The sequence below is a fragment of the Tauraco erythrolophus genome, chromosome 2 (assembly GCF_009769465.1).
Source record: "Tauraco erythrolophus isolate bTauEry1 chromosome 2, bTauEry1.pri, whole genome shotgun sequence".
In the NCBI taxonomy this organism is placed as follows: domain Eukaryota; kingdom Metazoa; phylum Chordata; class Aves; order Musophagiformes; family Musophagidae; genus Tauraco; species Tauraco erythrolophus.
Window position 1 is genome coordinate 88,285,743 of NC_141466.1, and position 20,468 is coordinate 88,306,210.

General features: G+C 38.8%; 1 protein-coding gene across 14 annotated transcripts in view; it reads left to right on the forward strand.

Annotated features, from left to right (window-relative positions):
* ACTN2 (actinin alpha 2) overlaps positions 1-20,468 on the forward strand; it is a 76,095-nt gene that overhangs the window by 23,803 nt on the left and 31,824 nt on the right. For 11 of the 14 annotated variants that reach the window (XM_009992714.2, XM_009992713.2, XM_086627631.1 and 8 more), the window contains exons 2-6: positions 7,675-7,789; positions 9,472-9,591; positions 16,097-16,183; positions 17,271-17,358; positions 19,574-19,652. In XM_009992714.2, the coding sequence (XP_009991016.1) occupies positions 7,675-7,789; positions 9,472-9,591; positions 16,097-16,183; positions 17,271-17,358; positions 19,574-19,652 (489 nt within the window). The remainder of the gene's footprint in view (positions 1-7,674; positions 7,790-9,471; positions 9,592-16,096; positions 16,184-17,270; positions 17,359-19,573; positions 19,653-20,468) is intronic. The other 3 variants (XM_086627622.1, XM_009992717.2, XM_086627677.1) reach the window with 1 other exon arrangement.

Genomic DNA, 20,468 nt, shown 5'->3' on the forward strand with positions numbered 1-20,468 from the left:
AATGGCCGATTGATTTTGAATATATAGATAATTAAACATATATTCAGGAGACCTTGCAGGACAATCAAACCGGTTAAATTATTCCAATGATGTTCGGCATTATCAAAATCAACGTAAGCTTTTGTGAATGAAAAGTCACCGGTATAATTGGCGATGATATCCGCCAGGTGACGCTCAAAATTAATAAACGAGTTCCACATCACCATCCCCCTCTGCACCGCCGAATACAAAGACTGAGCCGGACCCAGCACCGATGATCTTATCAGAGTTACACCGTACAGTATAGCAAAACCCTTAATTACCGATAACATACTTTTCATGCCGGTCCAACACCCAGAGCCAGAAAACCGCATAAACATTCCGCCTAACATCATATAGGGTAGATAAGACAATAAATTATGAATGTCCGGTAACATGTACGCAAGCATAACAAACAGCATTCCGGCCAGCCACATCGTTATCTCAACCCCTTCGTGCCCCACGTTGGGCGCCAATTAAGACTGTCGTGGGTTATGTTGAACCACCCCACACACAGCCGGTCACTCCCCCTCCCCCACCCCCAGGAATGAGGGAGAGAATTAAAGGATAAACGTGAAACCCGTGGGTTGAGATAAGAATGATTTAATACAGATGATTTAATACAATGTAGGTGCTCACCACCCCTCGTATGCGAAGCCCGTCTCGTCCCAAAAACTGCAAATCCCGGACGAACGCGAGGCCCCGAAATAGAGAGGGGCAGAGAGGGAGAGAAAGAGAGAGAGAGAGAAAGAAAAAAAAAACAGCAGAGCAACAGCGCAGCAAGCGCAAAAGAGCAAAAGTGCAAAAAAAAGAGCAAAAGCGCAAAAGCCCTTCTTCCCGGCTGACCCTCGCTTTTATACTGGGCATGACGCTGCATGATATGGAATACTAATTGGCCAGTTTGGCCCTCAGTCTTAAGTTCCACACAAATGACAAGGGGAATCGTGTCCCCCTTGTCCCAGCTATGCTCCCCCCTTATCCTGCCGTGTTTCTGTACTCCGCACACTGAAAAGTCCTTGGAGTTTCACTTCCAACCACAAACATCAGCTTGCTATCAACATTCTTCTCAGAGTGAGCCTCTGAGTGAAACCAAAACAGGGAGCTCTTCTGGCTGTTAAAAAAAACTCTGTCCCAGCTAAAACTGGGACAGACAGTTCTATGCTACCTTCTCTGTTGTTGCCAGAAATTTGGTGGTGACATACTGCCTATGATTTGAGGCTTTCCTTCTAATGGCCTTTTGGAACACACTAAACATTTCCCCTCTACGGGATCTTTCACTATGCTTTCACTGTGCTTCATTTGAGTTGTTGCTGTGGTCTGGTGAGTTTAGTGTTAAAATCCCACTTTACCTACCAAGCGTTTCAGCATGATCAAGTTGTACTGGTGAACCACCCCTCCTGTTACAGTTACTCTAGTTATTTTATTAACATGTACCAATGCATTTAGGCTTCCACTGCAAACAGAAGTAAGAGCAAGGGGACAGTTAATAATAATTCAAAGCAACAAGTAAGATGTAAGATGTAAATTTTTATTGATTATCAGTTCATTAAAAATATACTCGTGCACCAAATATACTCATGCATCAAATATACCCAAGCACCTATTACGCTAAAAGTACTGAAAGTACTAAAGCTGATATAGATGTTCTAGGAACATGTAAAAGATGCCATATGTAGTCATTGGTTCACATCAAGCTAGTTTATAAAGGATGTGCAGTTTTCTGCTGTTTTGCATCTTCATGCCCCTTCTTTTGGGAGCAGAATTAAACAGTTAAGAGAATGAGGGCCAGTGCAGACTGTGTCCTAAGCCCAGAGAAAACCCCTGATCCTGCAGTCATTAGAATACTGTGTGGATGCAGGAGCTAGGAGATCATGTTGCTGGTTCACAACTTATATTTTAAAACATGGATAACAGACAGATGGGCAATTCTTCAAGGGGAAACCTCAGTCTGGCCTACTGGGAATGTTCTGGCAAAGCTCTTTCTGTGATGCCCTTGCCATGCGCTCAGAGCCCAGTAATGTTCTGTATAACTACAGAGTGAATCATTGCATCCCATTTAGCCTAGAAGTAATGAAGACCCTCAGCTAGCACAAGCAGAGAGGAAAATACTTTAGAAGAAGGGCTATAAACCAGAGTTTTAAGAAACCACCCTGTCAGACTGAGATAATTAGGAATAACACATATGTATATAAACAAATGTGTTGAATGTTTATATTTGAAGTTAATTTTCTTCAGGTATGTTCTCCTTCTCTGGGTATTAGAATTTAAGGTCCACTTAAAATGAGTTGTGCTTCTGCTTTACTTAACAGACAGAGAAAGTATTAACTTTCCTATTAATGCAATATTTTTCATGACTTTCATAGGTTAAAATTAGATTTTGTCTATATTTTCTTCTATAAAGATTATAGAAAGGCTAGAAACACACAAAAAAAGAATGACTTGTGGGCCAGTAGCCTTTCTGGTAGAGAGACAGACAAGCAGACACATGCTTTTTAAAATCAATATTAGTTTTTAAAACTTGTGAATATAGCAGACAGAAATTGATTTGAGTTGGAGAGAGTGAAAGGCAGTGTTAACCTTTGTTATGAGATATACATACTAAATAGGGCATGGGTCTCCAATCCTTTGTCAGGCTGGATCCACTTCTCAATTTCAGTTCTGAGTGCAAATGAATAAATCTTCATTATTGAACTTGTGGAGTGTATCCCCTGTACATATCCCCATGCAAGTTATGCTGCTGTTTTGGTGATGTACATTTTGGATTGACTGTCAGTGCCAAACTAGAAACTTACTCTGTATCTTCAGCAGGTGCAACAAGTTGTCTTGTGACCCACTGATGGGTAACACTATTGGAGAGATTGGTAACTGGTGCTTTCTAAATTCTCTTTATCCATATTATCGTGTTCACATATGAAACTTGTTATTACAGCATCTTGTTTTCTGGTTTTGAAGCACTATCAAAAGCAAGTTATCATTTCACCCACATAAAAAGCATGTGTGGGCTTTCTCAGGAGTGTAGGACAATTCAGCTCTCAGAGATATCGCTTTTTCCATCAAAGCATGTCCTTTGTTGTGCATGCGTAAAAAATATTTGCACTACAGAGCAGGCACACCCTATTATTTTTTGGCATTAGCTGCAGTTCATTGATAGTTAATTAGAGATATCTCCTTTCTCTGCCCCTTGATTGCAATTCTACTTGTCAAGGGCTTGTAAAATTAAGTGGCCTGCATAAATTGCCACAAAAGTTTGGGGTTTTTTTTCCCCTCAGGGACAGACTTCGCTATCACAGACCTATGAATCCAAATTATGGAGAATATGCTATTGGCAGTCTTCACGGTGAGGCTAAGTGGGCATAGAGCATAAACCGTGCTCCCTTTTCTGGAGTTAGCTTTTCCGAAATAGACCTGTGACAGTAGTAGATAATTAATAGTGCATTAAGAGAGCATTTACCTGTGGGACTGCAAATTGTTTGGCTTCCTGCCCTGCATCCCCTCTTCTGTGGTCTCTCATCTAAGAATGTTAGCAAAGTTTCTTTTGTAGTAATAACTTTGGAAAAGAGAATTATTTAATTTTTTTTTTTAATTGTAGAGCTACCTACAGTAAATAAATTCTAAAAAGAAATGCCTAGCTTTCTAGGCACTTATTTGTATCCCTTCTGGTGTTCAGCTTGATGGCTTCAGTCCTACCTTGTTTCTCTGGGTAATCTGATACTCTGAAATGTGCTGTACAGTTCAGCAGAAAAAGGAATTTGCTTTGTCTAAGTCATTTAATAGCTTTTAAATCCCAGTGGATTAGAAATTTGCAGGGTACTATATGCTGGCTGTATCTTGATCTCCAGGACTTGGAGACGATTTGAATTGCTTCTTAATAACTATTAATAGAACTGTTAATTAAAGCCAAAGCAGTGAGAACAAGTGGTATCACAATAAGAGTAGAAGGAGAGGGGTTAAATAAAATGTGGGTTGCGGAAACTGTTAAAATTTACAAGTGAAGTTTTGCAGTAGCTTTAATGCAGTCACTTACAGATTGCATCACTGAAACATAGTGAACGCTTCCTTAAGTAGTGTTCCTATAACCATGTTTAGTCCTAGGAAAACAAGCCAGTTTGGAAGGCATCGAGCTATGAAGCCACATGGCAAGAGTCTGCTGTAACGTACTGCTGCTACACTTTCCATGAGGCACGACACAAGTGTCACAAGGGGATAGCACCAAATAATGACCTGGTGCACTGGTAAAACAGAAACCTCTGAGAAACTGTAGTTTAGATAAAAGATCTAAATCTCTTATTCTAGATATAGAAGGTAATCTAAACTATGTAGTTACAGAGTCTAAATAAAGAATCCATACGCAGTAGAGTGCTTCAGCAGAACTTAATTTATCTTGCAAATGGAGGCTTTGTGGGTAATTCCAAGTTTATCCTTCAGAATGCTACATTGTCAATGACAAACCCCAATACTACTGGAAAGAATCTTCAATAACCTACAGATACAAAAAGGCAGCCGACAAAACAAGTGATTGTCATCAAACAATTTATTGAGAACAGCTTGATTCAGCAGGAGTAGCATCTTTTCCTTCTTTATATGATAGCAACGTTGGCTGCTTAGTGTCTTCATAAAATGAACGAGATTGAGAAGAGACAGTGCGAAGATGTGCAGATGAGGAGGGAAGAGATCTTATCTAGTGATTAAAGGACAGCACTGGGAGTTGGAACATCTAGTATATGTTTTTATTTTTTCTGCTATGATTCAATGATTCCATGGTGCCTCAGTTTGTTTCTTAGCAAATTCAGTGCCATAAAAATGTCTGTTTTCAAGAGAAGATATTTAAATTATTTGAAAACTTTGGGATCTTTGTATAAACTTGTGATTTGTGCCTATCAGTGCGGTATCCAGTAAGTTGAATCAGCTGTTGTAGAGGCAAAATAGATGGCTACGGTGAGATTAGAGGTGGACAAGATTCAAATTTGCTTATATATATATTCATATATGTGCTAAGAAGTGCCAGTTTCCATTTCTTCTTAAGAAACTAAGTGAGAAGTAGCTTTCTTCACAGTAGGAATCAGACTTGTACTTTAAGACTGCTCAAGTGGTGGGGTTGTTGGCATTAAACTCTTAATTAAATGAAAAATGGGGAAAACTCATTTACTTGAGTGGTACAAGGTCAGAATGTACACCATAAATGTTTAAAAGAAGAGATGGAAATAGCTGAGGTTTTTCTCCAAATTCCTCTTTGAGTTTAGCATGATGTTCTTGGAACAATTTTACAAAGTGCAATTGCACCTGCAGATAAGCACATGCCCATCACTTAAGCTTAATTCATGAAAGGATCATTCATTTGCTGGTTCAGCTTTCTAATATTTATTGCCAAATAGCCATGCAAGGTTCATATGTGTTTACTCTGGAGTGCTTTCAGCTGTTTTTTCTATATTACCATAATATTGTTCCTTCCGAGGATACTTGTTACAATTTTTAGTATTTGCAAATGACTTAATGCAGTGTTAAGCCTTTTTAGATACATATCACTAGAATGAGATACTGCTTGAGGCAGACAAATTACTCTAATAAACTAGATCCTAACCCTTTAATGATCCAAACCAAATACCATCCTAAGATTCCATCATGTTAAGCCCTGAGGGTAGAGGTGCCTGGTATTTCTGTTGTGATGCTTGGCTTACTCTGGTTTCAGGTCTCCTATGAGCTTGATAAAGCTAGTTACCTTAAAATGAGGAAAGTTTTACCTTCCTGAATGACTGCTTTTCAAGCTAACATCCCTTTATTAAAATAGATGTATTTGCAGAGATACTTCAGCTGCAGCCATACTTATCTGCATCTGCGCACAGAACGATTTTCTCATATCTCCATACCTGCAACTCGGCCTCTGCAGGTCAACAGGACCCCTGTCCAGAACCATTTCCAATGCTATCTTCTCTCTCCTCCTTTCTCTGGGTATCTAGAATCAGGAATTTCACTGCACAGCTCCTTCATATCCATAGCTGCTCTTTGTTTTTTCTTTCAATTGGAAAGGAGAAGTTTAGCAAACTGCTCCTTGTCACTGCGGAAGCTCTGAGAAAAGAGCCCATCCAGCTGCATATAAATTCTTCACAAAAATTGAGTCAAACCCAACAACAATCAAAATGTTGTTCTTTAACAGAAAGTTGCATTTTTAAGAATAGACCATTTTTGAAAATTCAATTCATATCTTCTTAGAGTACGAAATCTGTCCAGAATGTACAAGATTCAGTTCCAGGGAAAGTTTTTACCTTCATCTACTGGCCTTTCTTATTCTATTTCTGAGAGATCAGAAATTAGTATTAAAAAAACAGGCAAGAAAAAAGAAGCCAAAGGAAATTCGATATTGATAATGGGGATTTAGGATATATTGTATTTTAAAAACTATTTACATTAAATGTTTTTAAAACCATGGTAATTTGAAATAGCAAAAGAAGGGGAATTTTAAATATCTGACAATTTTAAGTAGCTGAAGTCTAACTTACCAAAATGTATGGCCTTGTTATATACCTAGAGTTAAATACTTGGTGAAATATCTGTTAAACACAAACTTGCTTTATATAGCTTAACAGACTCTGAATAGCAAGGAGAATTTGTCAGAAGACTGACAAGTAATGGATATTTGAAAACAGACTAATTTTAACTACTAGATTTTGTAGTAGCCTATGTTTTGATTTCATTCATACAACAGGTAATGTGTATATGACATCTGTATATGACATTACTGTCACACATCTGTAGATCAATGGAGTTCATTCCGCTTTTCGTCTGTGCAAGTAAAAGCAGACTTGGTTATTCTCCGTGAAGAGAGAAATGCTCACAGTTGCTTTTGTGACCATTTTTGCCCTGCAAACTTAAGTATCTGCATTTGTGTGTTTCATGAAGTTGTGGTAGTTTTCTGAAAATGATATAATACATTTAAAAAATAATACCTTTGGTAAGGCAGAGCATATATGAAGGATCTGCATGTGAAACTTCTGTGCTTGAATTATTGCAAACTTTCAAAATCCATTCTAATTGTCTGTGTTTTCAAAAGACATTCTGTTTCTCGCTGTAGTTACAAGTAGGAGCAGATGCAATTTTGCTGGTATGCTTGCTGTATAAAGTCTCTCTTCAGTTACTTCATCCTGAAGAGTGTTCTCACAACTTCCTGCCTGTGAGGAATGCTTGTGGTGTGGATAATCTGTATAAAAATGGTTTATCATGACATGAATCGAGGTAGTAGAAGGTTTTGCTTCTGTGCTTCCTATTGCCTACATTTTACTGTCACACAGCTTCCTTTTATACCATATCAATCTTTCTTTTCAGGAAGAATGTGTAACAAATAAGTCCCAACAAAAAATTATGTGCTCATAAAATGTTAACTGTTGTAATAACTATTAGGCATTTTTTGCCTTTATATGTAGATTTTTTTTGAGAAGCATTTACAAGCAGAATCTAGTTTCTGATCAAGTAATTCTTTGCATCTGCATGAACATCTGGGATAAGAATTTTGAACACAGTGGCATGTATAAAATGAATGAGAGTTGGACATCCAAATTTCTAAAGCAGCAGTGAAAATCTCAGATGCAGTGTTTACTCATATGGCTTAGCAATTGTTTTGGAAAACACCTTGTTGATAAGCTTTTTTTAAAATTACTATTACAGACATTTACAGCCTGGTGCAATTCCCACCTCAGGAAAGCAGGCACGCAGATTGAGAACATTGAGGAGGACTTCAGAAATGGCCTCAAACTGATGCTCCTCTTGGAAGTTATCTCAGGTAGGTTAAAGTTTGCTATGTATTTACAGCATTCTAACTGAAACACTCTTAAAAGAACAAAAATTGTAAACAATTCAAAACAGTGAACACGAACTCTAAGTAGACTGAAAAGTGAGAGGTGAAATACATTATAAAACAAAAGGGAGGATAAAAAAGTTCTGCTTTTTTCCTTATCTCCAAAATCTTCAGTTTTGTGCTTGTGTTCCAGGATATCACAGTGTATGAGGCTATCACTGACATCAGTGTTGTTGGACAAACCACAAACATTGAGGACCTCGTCTTAGTCCCTAAAAATTAAAAAGCCTTTACACTTAGGTTACAAATTCATTTTATTCCACTTTTAGTATAAAAGATTTGCTTTGCTTTTAATGACTTTATTGGATGGACCAATGCTTTCAAAAGTGAGTGTCTAAAATAAAAACTAGATCAATATTTAGTCACAAGTAAAAGGTCTCGCATTTCGGAAGGTTGGAACAGCCAAGAACTCTTTTTGACTGGCTGATGTAAACTCACTACATCACCCATTTTATGTGTTATTCAGAGGGACAATCCCCAAGGTACACTCAGAATGCCCCTGAATGGGAGGGGAATAGCTCAAGTTACAGACATGCAATAAAGATGAGAAAGGGCAAGAGGACTTTTTAAAGACGTTGTTATGGAAAAGACAGTTTACAGTTTTGCTGGAGACTTCAGTGAAGAAAGAAGATCTTCACATGATCACTCTTCATGAAATAGAGAGTCATAGTTTCAGAAACTCTTGTTCTTCATGATCATTTGAAAAGATAGGTTCATTCAAACAGATCAGCCTATGCTCTGAAATTAGCTGCTCTGCTGTACTGGATGAGGTTGTTAAAAGCCATTGTTCTTCATCATATTTGGAAGGATGCTATGGCTAATCTCTTGGGTAGAGTCCAGCCTCTCTTTATAGTCAGGCAGGTGGGGATGATGAGCTCTGAGAACATCCTGCCTTCTTAATATTAGGCTACTCTAAAGCAGACAGTAGCAATGAACCAGAAGTCGAGTAGAATCATAGAATGATTTGGCTTGGAAGGGACCTTAAAGATCATCTAGTTCCAACTCCCCTGCCATGGGCAGGGACACCTTCTACTAGACTAGGTTGCTCAAAGCCTCATCCAGCCTGGCCTTGAACACTTCCAGGGATGGGGCATCCACAACTACTCTGGGCAACCTGTTCCAGTGTCTCACCACCCTCACAGGGAAGAATTTTTTCCTTAAATGTAATCTAAATCTACCCTCTTTCAGTTTAAAGTCATTACCCCTTAGACCCCTTAGTCTTATCATCACGTCCTTGTAAAAAGTCCCTCTCCAGCTTTCTTGGAGGCCTTCTTTAGGTACTGGAAGGCTGCTGTACAGTCTCCCCAGAGCCTTCAAGGAAGTGGAGGAAGCACTCGCGTATCTTCCAGGTGTTTAGGGCAAACATAAAAGTTTTACTCTGGTTTACTGCTGTATCAGAAAAATCTAAGTCAGATGTTTCAACATTTGAATCTTCTCTTCAGGGTGCTGTTCAAAGCTATTTGATATTTTTTCAGAAAAATACCTATTAAAATAACTACTAATTTTTAGACAGTGTTCAGGGCACATTTGCTTTTGAGTTTGAATCACTTGTGTGTCTGTAGCCAGTTGTATGTAACAATAAATGTATTAAATTTGTTATTCTGCAGGAGAAAGACTGCCGAAACCAGACAGAGGGAAAATGCGCTTCCATAAAATTGCTAATGTCAACAAAGCTCTGGATTATATCGCCAGCAAAGGAGTAAAACTTGTGTCAATTGGTGCAGAAGGTATGTGACAGGGCTTGACAATACACCTTACTTAGATCCTAGGCAGTCACATTTCAAAGAAGTCTGACAGAGACCCTTGGGCAAATTGTGCTGACTGTTCTCTATACGAGTGCCTCAAAAATCCCTTAATATTGATTGCTGACCTATATCTGTGAAAGGAGAAGAGCTGGAAATTTGTGGACACCTGGAGAGGGACATGGGTATAAATGGGCTCTAAGATTGGTTTATCTCCAAGGTTAAATTGAATTGTCTGTTTTTCAGTGGGTGTTCAGATAATGATTTCTTCTTTTGGAGCATGATGTTTTTCCTGTACATATTAAAAATAAGGAACTCCTTTAGAAATCAGGTTCGATTCTAGGGTGTACTTTATCCAATCTGGGATCTTTTTTTTTATCTTTAGGAGATATTGTTCAGACAAGACAAAGGCTGACATCACTACCGAGTGGCTGAGACCTACTCCCATTTTATTATGAGACTGACTGTGCATGGCAGCTCTGTTTCTAAAATTCAGATTCAGAGTTAAGGGAGTGATCAAAAGAAGTTATGGTAGCTGGGGAGAGACTGAACATATGAAGAAAGTGGAGTGGGATGTTATTTACTAAAGTTATTACTTTGTTGTTGTTCTGTTGTTCAGTTAGTTAAATAAGAAACATGCGGTTGGCTAGCTAAATGCTGATAAATGTAAATTGAGAAAAAGAAGGCAGGATCTCACTGCAATATGAGATTCAAATGGTAGTTTAAAAAGGACAAAGGTCTGTCTAGAACTAGCTGCTCCATGGAGATATTTGCATAATGCTTTGCTTAGCCATTACCATACAAAGGCATGATGTGGCTAGCATGATATTCAACTATGTTCAGCCTGGAGAAGAGGAGGCTCCGGGGTGACCTTATAGCGGTCTTCCAGTACCTCAAGGGGGCCTACAAGAAAGATGGGGAGAGGCTGTTCAGGAGGGCCTGTTGTGATAGGACAAGGCGTAATGGTTTTAAAATAAAGGGAGGTAGATTCAGGTTGGATATTAGGAAAAAATTTTTTACCATGAGAGTTGTAGAACACTGGAACAGGTTGCCCAGAGAGGTGGTGGATGCTCCATCCCTGGAGACGTTCAAGGCCCGGTTGGATGAGGCCCTGAGCAACCTGATCTAGTTGGAGATATCCCTGTTCCTTGCAGGGGGGTTGGACTAGATGGCCTTTGAAGGTCCCTTCCAGCCCTAACGATTCTATGATTCTATAACTATTTTTGATTCCATAGTCTTAGTGATATGCTGTCCATTCTGGGGCAGCCTCTAACATGTCCTTAGAGCAAAACTCTGGCTGTAACCTCAATATCATGGTGAGAAGATACATTCTATTCACATTGCTGAGACCTTTTTAGATCAATTTGTGAGCCTTCTCTTCCTGTCTTCTGATTTCTCTGGGCTTACATATGCCCTTATTCTGGCTTCCAAACCTTGATCTCAGGGAGCTTACTGTAATTGTGGCTGGAGCAGGAAGATTTATTAGGACAGAAAGGGACATCTGTAGAAGTAATGGAGAAATCTATCAGCATTCAGTGATTCCACAACGATTTGACCTAGCCCACTTGGTTCCTCAAGTATCATTCACCAAATGTGTTCAATTTCTAGATCCAGAGCTCCAAAATCCCAAGAAATGGGTGTTCTCTGGGAAGAGCATTTGTTTGAACCCACTCTTTGTTCATTTGAGACTAAACTGGGTAGGCCATCTGAGTCCAAATCCATACTGTCTATCTTTAGGCACATAACAGAGATCTTTTTTGGGGACTATATCGTCAGTGGGGGAGATAAACAAATCCCAAAGGCACTTCGGATCTCAGAAGAACTCTATTGCATTTCAGAGGTGCCTGGCTGCTTCCACCAGTTGTACAGGCAGTCAGGGGCAGCTGGGCCTTTTGTTTAGGTGAAGTGGGATGACAAAATATGCCACTACCCTGAGCCTCTACAGTTAAGGCTATTCTGAGAGCGACATGCCATTGAACAGACAGCAGAGGGTACTGAAGAGACAATTTATGTGTGGAAATGAAAATTATGCATACAGAGCCTGTTGAGTAGCCAGTGCAAAAATACTGAGAGTACCAAGTGCAGAGTAAATGAATGGTAGTTTCTGTCATGTCATGCTGTGACTTCGACACTTCCTGACAGGATACAAGAGTGCAGCAGGAGGAGTATCTTGTGGGACAGTGGTCATTCTCGCTGATCACAGTTTGCACAATGTACTGTTTTCCCACTTAGGTTCTTCAAGCAAGGCTGGAGCATTTAAACTGAGGTACATCAGCTAATATCTGCTCCTGAAATGTGCAGTCCTCTGTACTCCTATCTCCCTCATTTTGCCCTGCTTATTGCTGCTTATTATTGCCAGGGTGCTCAGACTAGGGAGCAACGCTTGAGCACTTTGTGTCACCTGAAGGCAAAGCATCTGGGTTAGCTCAGATCAGCCATTAAAACCATTTAAACTAAGCCTGCCGTTTCCCTGGACAGCAACTGGCATGAGCCTAGACACTCTGTGATGATAGGTAATTCCCTCTGGGAGGGAGGCAGGAATATGAGGCAGTAACCTCTTCCAGCTTCTTAGCCAGTTGCTGCAAGGTGATGTCTGTCCTTGCACTCAGTATTTCTTCCTGCATGTAACAGCAGACCGTAGTTAGTAAGCCAGGAGATTAAAGTAATTTTTTTTTGCCTGTGCTGCAGGCTTTTATTGCCAGTTTCTGGAATTCTTGGTCTGTAAAGTGGAGGGATTAGAAGCAAAAATTTATTCATTAGCATTAAAAAACCCCACATTTTAAATTCTTGGATGGAAGCACAGGAGAAAAATACGCTGCTGCTGTCATAGCTTATATGCAGAGAGGAACCTGTCATTGTAAGACATTGCACTATGTCAAGTATGGCTACTAACACACATTAGATTACATTCATGTGGGCAGGAGCAGATAGATTCATGTGCCTTCCACTCCCACTCTAAACAGGCTGAACACAAAGCCAGCTCTGGTCCAGACGTGCTTAGTGCCCTGTTAAGTTTACTACATCTCCTCTACTACATTTGTTATCTAAGGCACAGTGCCGAGCTGATGCAGCAATGCAGTATCACATCTGACTGGGTATGGTTTCACAGTGTGGGACCTCTGGCACCAGTACGTGTTTAAAAAGTCCCTGTGCCCCCTCATCTCGCATACTTGCTCCTACACTTCACAGCCCTACCCTGTCACTTGGGCTGACAACTGTTTCTGTAGCTATGCTGGAGACCGGATCAGCAATCTGATCTGGTTTTAAAACACACTTTTTTTAAAACACTCTTCTTTTCTTTTGTGGCATTTTTCAGCATTCTTGACTAGGCAGTGATTAGAGTATGAAGATGGAATGAATGCCAGCAAGGCTGCAGAGCATAGGATCCTTAAGCTTGTATTGACATCAAAATGCCTAATCTCTCAACTCACTGCTCCTATGTGTAAGCATGGGACACGTGGGTTTGTCTGCACCCATCTGTTTTGACATTCTCTGGGTTACACGGATGCTTGGAATACTTTTTAATTTTCAAAGTATGAAAGTTTTGTATCTAAATCTGCTGAGCGTCATGTTTTATTATCTGACATGCTGAGTGGTGAAGAGCACGTAGGCATAAGAGGACCAAATGGCATTTAAAATGGGCCCTCAAAACAAAGATTAAACTGTGATTCCTGTGAGACATCAGTATGCAATTCAATGTAGTATTTTTAAGGGGTCAGGGATGTTCTTTAGAGCCATCATTACTGTTGTGAGGCTGACTTCCTTGGGCTATCTGTGGAGTGGGTAGGGAGAGGTGGTCACCTTTAACTGTGATGCTGAACAGAAGCCAAATTTAGCTACTCTGATCTGACTTGTGGAAGAGTCTTTCTCTCCATTGGTAATTAAATGAGACTAGAGAGTCAAGAAACTAAAGCAAAAGCTGTGAAAGTAGTCCTCATGAGCTGTTCACAGTCCAGGAGTTAGAAGTTTTCCCTTAAGTTTTAACGAAGTGCAATAACTCCATTTGCGAGGTAATTGCGTCCTGAACGAAATGAACTGAGATATGGAGAACCACAAAAGATAAGTATCCCGTTAATAGGAAACACTTCTGCATTGCTTTTCTGGGGATCGGGAGAAATATTCAAGACCAAGTGATCTGTGAATCTGCTACAAGAAGGTTGGAATAAAAAAAAAAAAAAAAGCCAAAGCAGAATAAAAAACAAAACAAAACAAAAACTTTTGGGAACTTGCTACACTGCTTTGCTTAGCTTTTTCCCCAGGCAGTTTTTATTGTTTCCCCTTCCCTTTCCTTCTTCTCATTTTCTGTCCTCATGTATCAGCGAGACCTTTTTCCCCAGAAAGCTGTAGCTTTGCTTATGTGAAGTGTAGGGACTATATCCCTCCTAGAGCAAACAGGCAGTGTAAGAAAATAATGAAGAAATCTTCTACAGGCCTGTAGAGGAAAATGATAGGAATGAATCAGTATTTTTTTGTCACTGATACTTTCCAACATTTGGCAACATTGTCTTCCTTCTGTTCAGATATTTGTCTTTTACATGTCTTTTTTTTCGTGTGTTTTGTGTTAGCAGTAGATAATGAGAAACCAAAGCTCACAAATCACTTGAGAATTCTCCTGAGGCACAACACAGAAAATTCCCTTACTCGTTCATTCTGTCTGTGTGTGTATACGGATATGTAAATCAAAACAATGATCTAGTGATTATGCAAATCCATGAATTGATTGCCTGACAATCAGCAATGCCTCTTGAGTATTTAAATTCATTTATCTTACATTTGAAGAAATTCTTCTATACTGTATATACATATCAGACATCTGATCAAAATACAATGTATTAAATATATGACTGGGGAGAGGGGAGGAGAGAGAAGTAGCTACATGCCCTAGTTGCTATTTTGGACTTCTTTGACTGAAAGAGTTTAGTTTTGAGATTTGAAGAGACTTGAGGTCTTTCAGGGCCAATGAGATTGTAGTAATAATACGTGGAAGGCAGGCAAAGTGAAGTAAGAATTCTGGAAAATTAGCGTAGAACCCGAACAGAAAGTGGAAAAATAGCCATTTGTATATAAACCTGGATTGTCACAGTAGCAAAGTATCTAGTGATGGGTGACATATCTCCTACCACATTTGTTAATTCCATAGGTTCAAATGACAACTTGTGCCACATACTACTGCAATTTAACATGTATCTCGAGTCTTGGAGCTAGCAGCTGCTTTGTTCTGTAAAAGTTTCCCCTGGATTCAGACAGCTTTTCAGTAGTAGAGCGGCTGCTTTTTCTGCTGGCACCTCTATTGGCATTTGACGTTACATTGAGGAAATTCCTCCCACTGCAAGTTCTTCTTGCTCCTTCCCCAGAACACCAGAGGGCCCCCAGGCAGCCACAGCTGCTCCACTTTTTGAGGAAGACTGGAGGTGACTTTCAAGCAGGGGAGCAGCTGGTGCCTTCTCTGCTCCGCTGCTCTTTCAATGTGAGGTGACTGGAATGGCAGTCTTGCAGTTTCCCTCTCTCATTGTCCCACTGTCTCCCATTCCAGTGCTGGACCCTCCTTATAGTCTCACTATGTTCTTCTGAGTCTCTCACCGTACTTTTCAGATTCATTTAACATTATCACCACACTTTTGTGGTCTGGCAGTACGTTTTTTGGTGTTGAGACACTTAAGCAATATCGCTGTCCGTATTAGAATGTAGGAGCACTGGATTCTGACTTGGCTTGTGGAAGGGGCTCCCGTGTGTGTGTGAGAAGGGTTGGAGAAAGCACCTTCCTAGCACCCTGTGTAGACTCAAGCAGTCTTGAAAGAAATTGAAACCCCAGAGGTAAAAAATCCCATTTTATATTAAAGATACATAAACGTGCATAGGTGTTAGGGTGCTGTAAGACATTACAACCTCATGGTCATGTTTCTGAACTGCTTAGCAGGAAGCTATATAGCTTAGTCTCAGGAGGTGTTGTGTCTCTTGAGCTGTTCTTCATATCTAGTGCGTGCTGGCACGATAGGATAAATTCTCAAAAAAGTCTAAATAATATAGGGGGATTTCTGAGTACAGTTTTATTAAAAACAATAGTTAATGTCCTGTAGTTTCTTAAAATTTGGAGTAAGACCAAGGTTTTTTTCAGTTCCTTTGTATTTGAAAACAGTAAGGCTGATATTGTTCAAACTTTAAATAGGTATTTCCCTCAAACTCTCTCGAAAAAAGTCAGCCTAAAAAGTAAAGATTTAAGACAGTTACAGCTACCTGGAGAGAAACCTTTTAGCATGGAAGGGCTGCAGTGACCTTAACCTCAATAACGTTCAGTCCTACTACCAGTGTAGCACAAGCATGAGTTTGTTGAAAAATAAATCCAGATTAACTCTGTGTAGATAGAGAATTATGGTAGAAATATAATGGATTTATTAGCTACAATATTTTATTTATAGAAATATATTATTAAAATAAGAGCAAACAGAAGATACATTCTAAATACTACTACTATCTCTTTTTTTCGCCTTAGAAATTGTTGACGGCAATGTGAAAATGACACTGGGTATGATCTGGACTATCATCCTTCGCTTTGCTATTCAGGATATTTCAGTGGAAGGTAATAATAATGTAACTATTTTAAATAGTTAGAAAATTTGTTTAAAGATATTTTTATATGAATTGTGCACAAGTAAGATGAGTGTTTTAAAAATGAATTATTTTTTCACAGAAAATGATACTGCAAGTTCCGTACCTGATGACAAAATCGATTTCTGGAGGGAAAAATTAATTACTCTCCTTATCTTGACAGAGACCTCAAGCCAGCTTTCTAAATGCAGAAGTTCTGGGCATGTCTCTCAGTTCTAGAGATAGAAACATGACTGTGTTTCTGAATTTTAGTGACCTGAAACTATGCTGTACCCTATATGGTGGTCCTATTTCCAACATACTTTTTTAGTCCTGTCCATTCCTCACTTTCTTTGCAAATATTATCTGATTTCTCCCTCTTCTTTCTATCATTTTTTTCCCTCACTGCTTCAGAATTTTTTTCTTAACTTTCACTTGTTAACTGGCTCCAAAAAGTATGCTCTAGTTATAATACTCTCTAAATCAAGTCTATGCTGTGAAGAGTCTAGAATTCTAGAAACTAATCTCAATTTTCAACAAAAGTAAGTCAATTCAAGCTCTGCATGCTGTCCTGCCCATAATTTGTGAGATATTAAATGTGGATCTAATGGTCTGTTTGATCTTTTGTGTCCTTTATGTATGCATTCAGATGCCAATAGGGTTCAGATAATGAAGGTATTTCTTCAGCACTTATACCTCCCCATAAGCAAATGAGTTGAGACTACAAGCATATTTCATGTAGGCACCAAAACAATCTTTTATGCCTAGTTCTTTTATATTTATATTGGGTATTTTTCTCCAAATATACACTCTGCTGTCCAACCAATAGAAATTCTTAAAATTCTCGTATCCCAGAATTATTGTGCAGGCTGAGACTCTAGTCTGAGTTGTTCCAGTTGAGCTGACCTCTTCGTCATAATGGAAACCCATTAGTCCATTTGTATGAGTATCTTTTAGGATTAAGTATTGGCTTATGCCAACCAGTTTCAGGTGGCTGACCACGTTTGAGATGATGAGACATTAATAACTTGAGCACTTCTAAAATTTTTACTTTTTTTACTCCCTGATCTCTTTTACAGAGACCTCTGCCAAAGAAGGGCTGCTGCTGTGGTGTCAAAGAAAAACTGCTCCTTACAGAAATGTGAACATTCAGAACTTCCATCTTAGGTAAACTTCCATTATTTCAAGGAGTAGAAGCAGTCAAAAGTATTTTAGGTCAAATTTTTCCCATAGTTCTGTAGGTTTATATTTGACAGGAGAGTTTCACTCTTCAGTGTTGACTAGAATTTTTTCAAATTCTCATGCTCTATCTTCAGAGGCTTATTGTGATTAGCCTTTGGCATTATTCACCATGGCTTCCATAGTTATTATTTAAAAGAAAAAAATCCCTACTACTTATAGAATGACCTTATTGCATTATTAGAGTTCCTTGGTAAATGGGTGTATCTGAGTGCTGTGGCATAGTAACTTGGAAAATGACTGCTTTCAAATGAAAGCCACTGTAGGTATAGACTGTTCTTGGCAAAAATACCAATGTGTTGAGCATGCCAATATCTCCTTATTATGAATCAGTCTTTTTTATTTTGTAATGTAACTATAAATAAGGAGCCAAAAATGCACTCAGTACACAACAGCAGCACTTTAAACATGTTTGTTATCAGAATCATTATCTAAGTTGGAAAATTTAGTGAAGCTCCAGCCTTGTGGTTCAGTGTTTTCATTAAGGGCTAGAAAGAGGCCATATGCAGGCTGCCAGGTTTGGAGATTTCACTGGGCTAGTTCTTGTAGCTCTGCCAGTGACCCACCTCATTAAACTACATGACTTTCCATTTGCGCTGTTTAAACATGTGATCTCGCCTTCCCTGAAATCCTTTACAGTGCTTACAATAAGAGCTCTGTATTACAGTGTTTTGGTGTTTTGAATTCATTCTTACCGTGCAGCACCTGAAGCCCATGTAGTGTTGGAGAAGATACAGTTCACACATGCATCCACGGTTGAAAAGAATTTATTTGATGTACTATATTCCTTTTAAGAGATCTGAAATTTGTAATGTGTTATTTTCCTTGAATTATATAGAGATATATTTCAGTAGAGCTTTATATGGATGCCAGGTATACTGTAAATTACATTATCAGAATCTTAATGTTGATAGATATATATGCTGGTCTGATACATGGTATGTGGAAAACGTCTTGAATGGAAGTACTTTGATTGATGTTTGGGTTGATCGGCTCCTACAGAACTACTTTACAATGGGCTGTCCAGACCATTTTAGTCTATAACTTTTGGAAAAAAGCTTTTTGTTAGTTTGGTCCTCATTTCGATTCAGTTTTACCTTTTGGATAATTTTATATTATACAATGCGCATACGTTCTGCTTAATTGTATTAAATTTTTATTGGAGACGGTTCTGTTATTTGAAGGATCTACCCAGACATCTCAGTGAGAAGGATTCTAATAGTCTTAACATGCTTAGTATCACACGATTACTGCAAATGATAAGACCTTAAACCCAGAGTCCCAGTGATTGCATAAAGTGTTTACATAAAGTATTGTTCAGAATAATTGCTTCTGGCTGAAAGAAACCTTTCATAGTCTTTCCAAATACACATTATTTGTAGCTCTGTTCATTGCCCATTCTTGCCTCAAAAGTTAGTGGGCCTGATGTCACACTAAAGTGTCAGAGCTCAGATCAAAGCTGTCATATGTGTGAAGTGTTTAAATAAACTAAGCCGATTTATGGCTTCATAATTCTATGAGCACAACATGATTGTGCCATTAAAATTGTCTGAAATAAATGACACAGTAAAAGCCAATTGCTTCAGCAAATTCAAGTAATCGCAGGTTTGCTCTCATTTTATGTTTTTGCAAACATGCTCTAAGTGTAACAGGAGATTATGCATTTGCATATATATCTATCAACATTAAGATTCTGATAATGTAATTTACAGTACACCTGGCATCCGTATAAAGCTCTACTGAAATATACCTCTATATAATTCGAGGAAAATAACACATTACAAATTTCAGATCTCTTAAAAGGAATACAGGGACTGTACACCAAATAATGAATGTGTACACTGAGCTATTCTGGAACATTGCACAAATTAAGCAATTGAAATCAGGGACTGTTGCACATAATGTACTCTGCCTAGAAAGTATTATGGAGTCTTTAAGTGTGTATGGATTGAAGAGTAAGATATGTACTAGAGGAAAAAGAGTATAGTGACAGAAAAGCTCGGAGGGATGAGAGTTGACAGAACTAACTGTCAGAATTTGATAGAAGAGTTCCTGCTTGATTTTAAGTCTTGAACAAGGATCAAACTGTAAGATGCCATGACTTTATTAACTATTTTTTTCCATTCTATTTTTTATTGTAAAGCTGGAAAGATGGCCTTGGATTATGTGCACTTATCCACAGACACCGACCTGATCTTATTGACTACTCCAAGCTAAATAAGGTCATTAGTCTGGGTGGTACAGCATGCTGTCCTGCAGTGATATGGCTCACTTCTGGTTTGCTTAGCATGTTTTCTAAAACACAAGCTGAGGAGTGCATACTAATTCTGACTGGCTCCAGAAAAAAACAGTGACACGGAGGAAAGGACCCCATGACTGTCTTGTGTCCTTCTTTCCTTCCCGTTACAATGACTTCAGCATTTAATTGCAAATAACCTGGTCCTCAGCTGCTAGGCAGTTGATGAAGCCTTTTACGCTACCCAGTATGGTTGTTAAATACACTGGAATTCTCCTTTTGCCACTGGTAGTATTGTACAGTCCATTCTGTTTTGTATCTGGTGTAAATAACTGTAGATTGCAGAGCAGTAGAAAATGAGATGATGATTAATCCTAAGATTCCTTAGAACAAACACTACTCTTGGTAACCAGGAGTACACAATAAGTTACTAGTCTTACATAGAAAATATTCACCAGTTCTTAGATTATACTTCTACCTATACTTCCAGAGAAGTGGAAACAAAACTGATATCCTAACTTTCTTAGGTAGGACCTCACAGAGATTACAAAACTATTTTATTACAGTGTGCTACTTGTGGCAAAATGCACATTTTCTAAAAGATACCAGCCACTTTGGTCTGAGAGGGAGGAATGAGGAGCAAGTAATAATGTCAGAATTTCTGGGTAATATTACTGAAGAATAAAACCTAGAAAGAAAGTGGAATGTTGTCATTTCACATTAGCTCTTAATACATATGTACCATTTTCGGCTCTCTGGAATGAAGCATCTTGAGGTTTTACGTAAACACCAGTAAAACAGA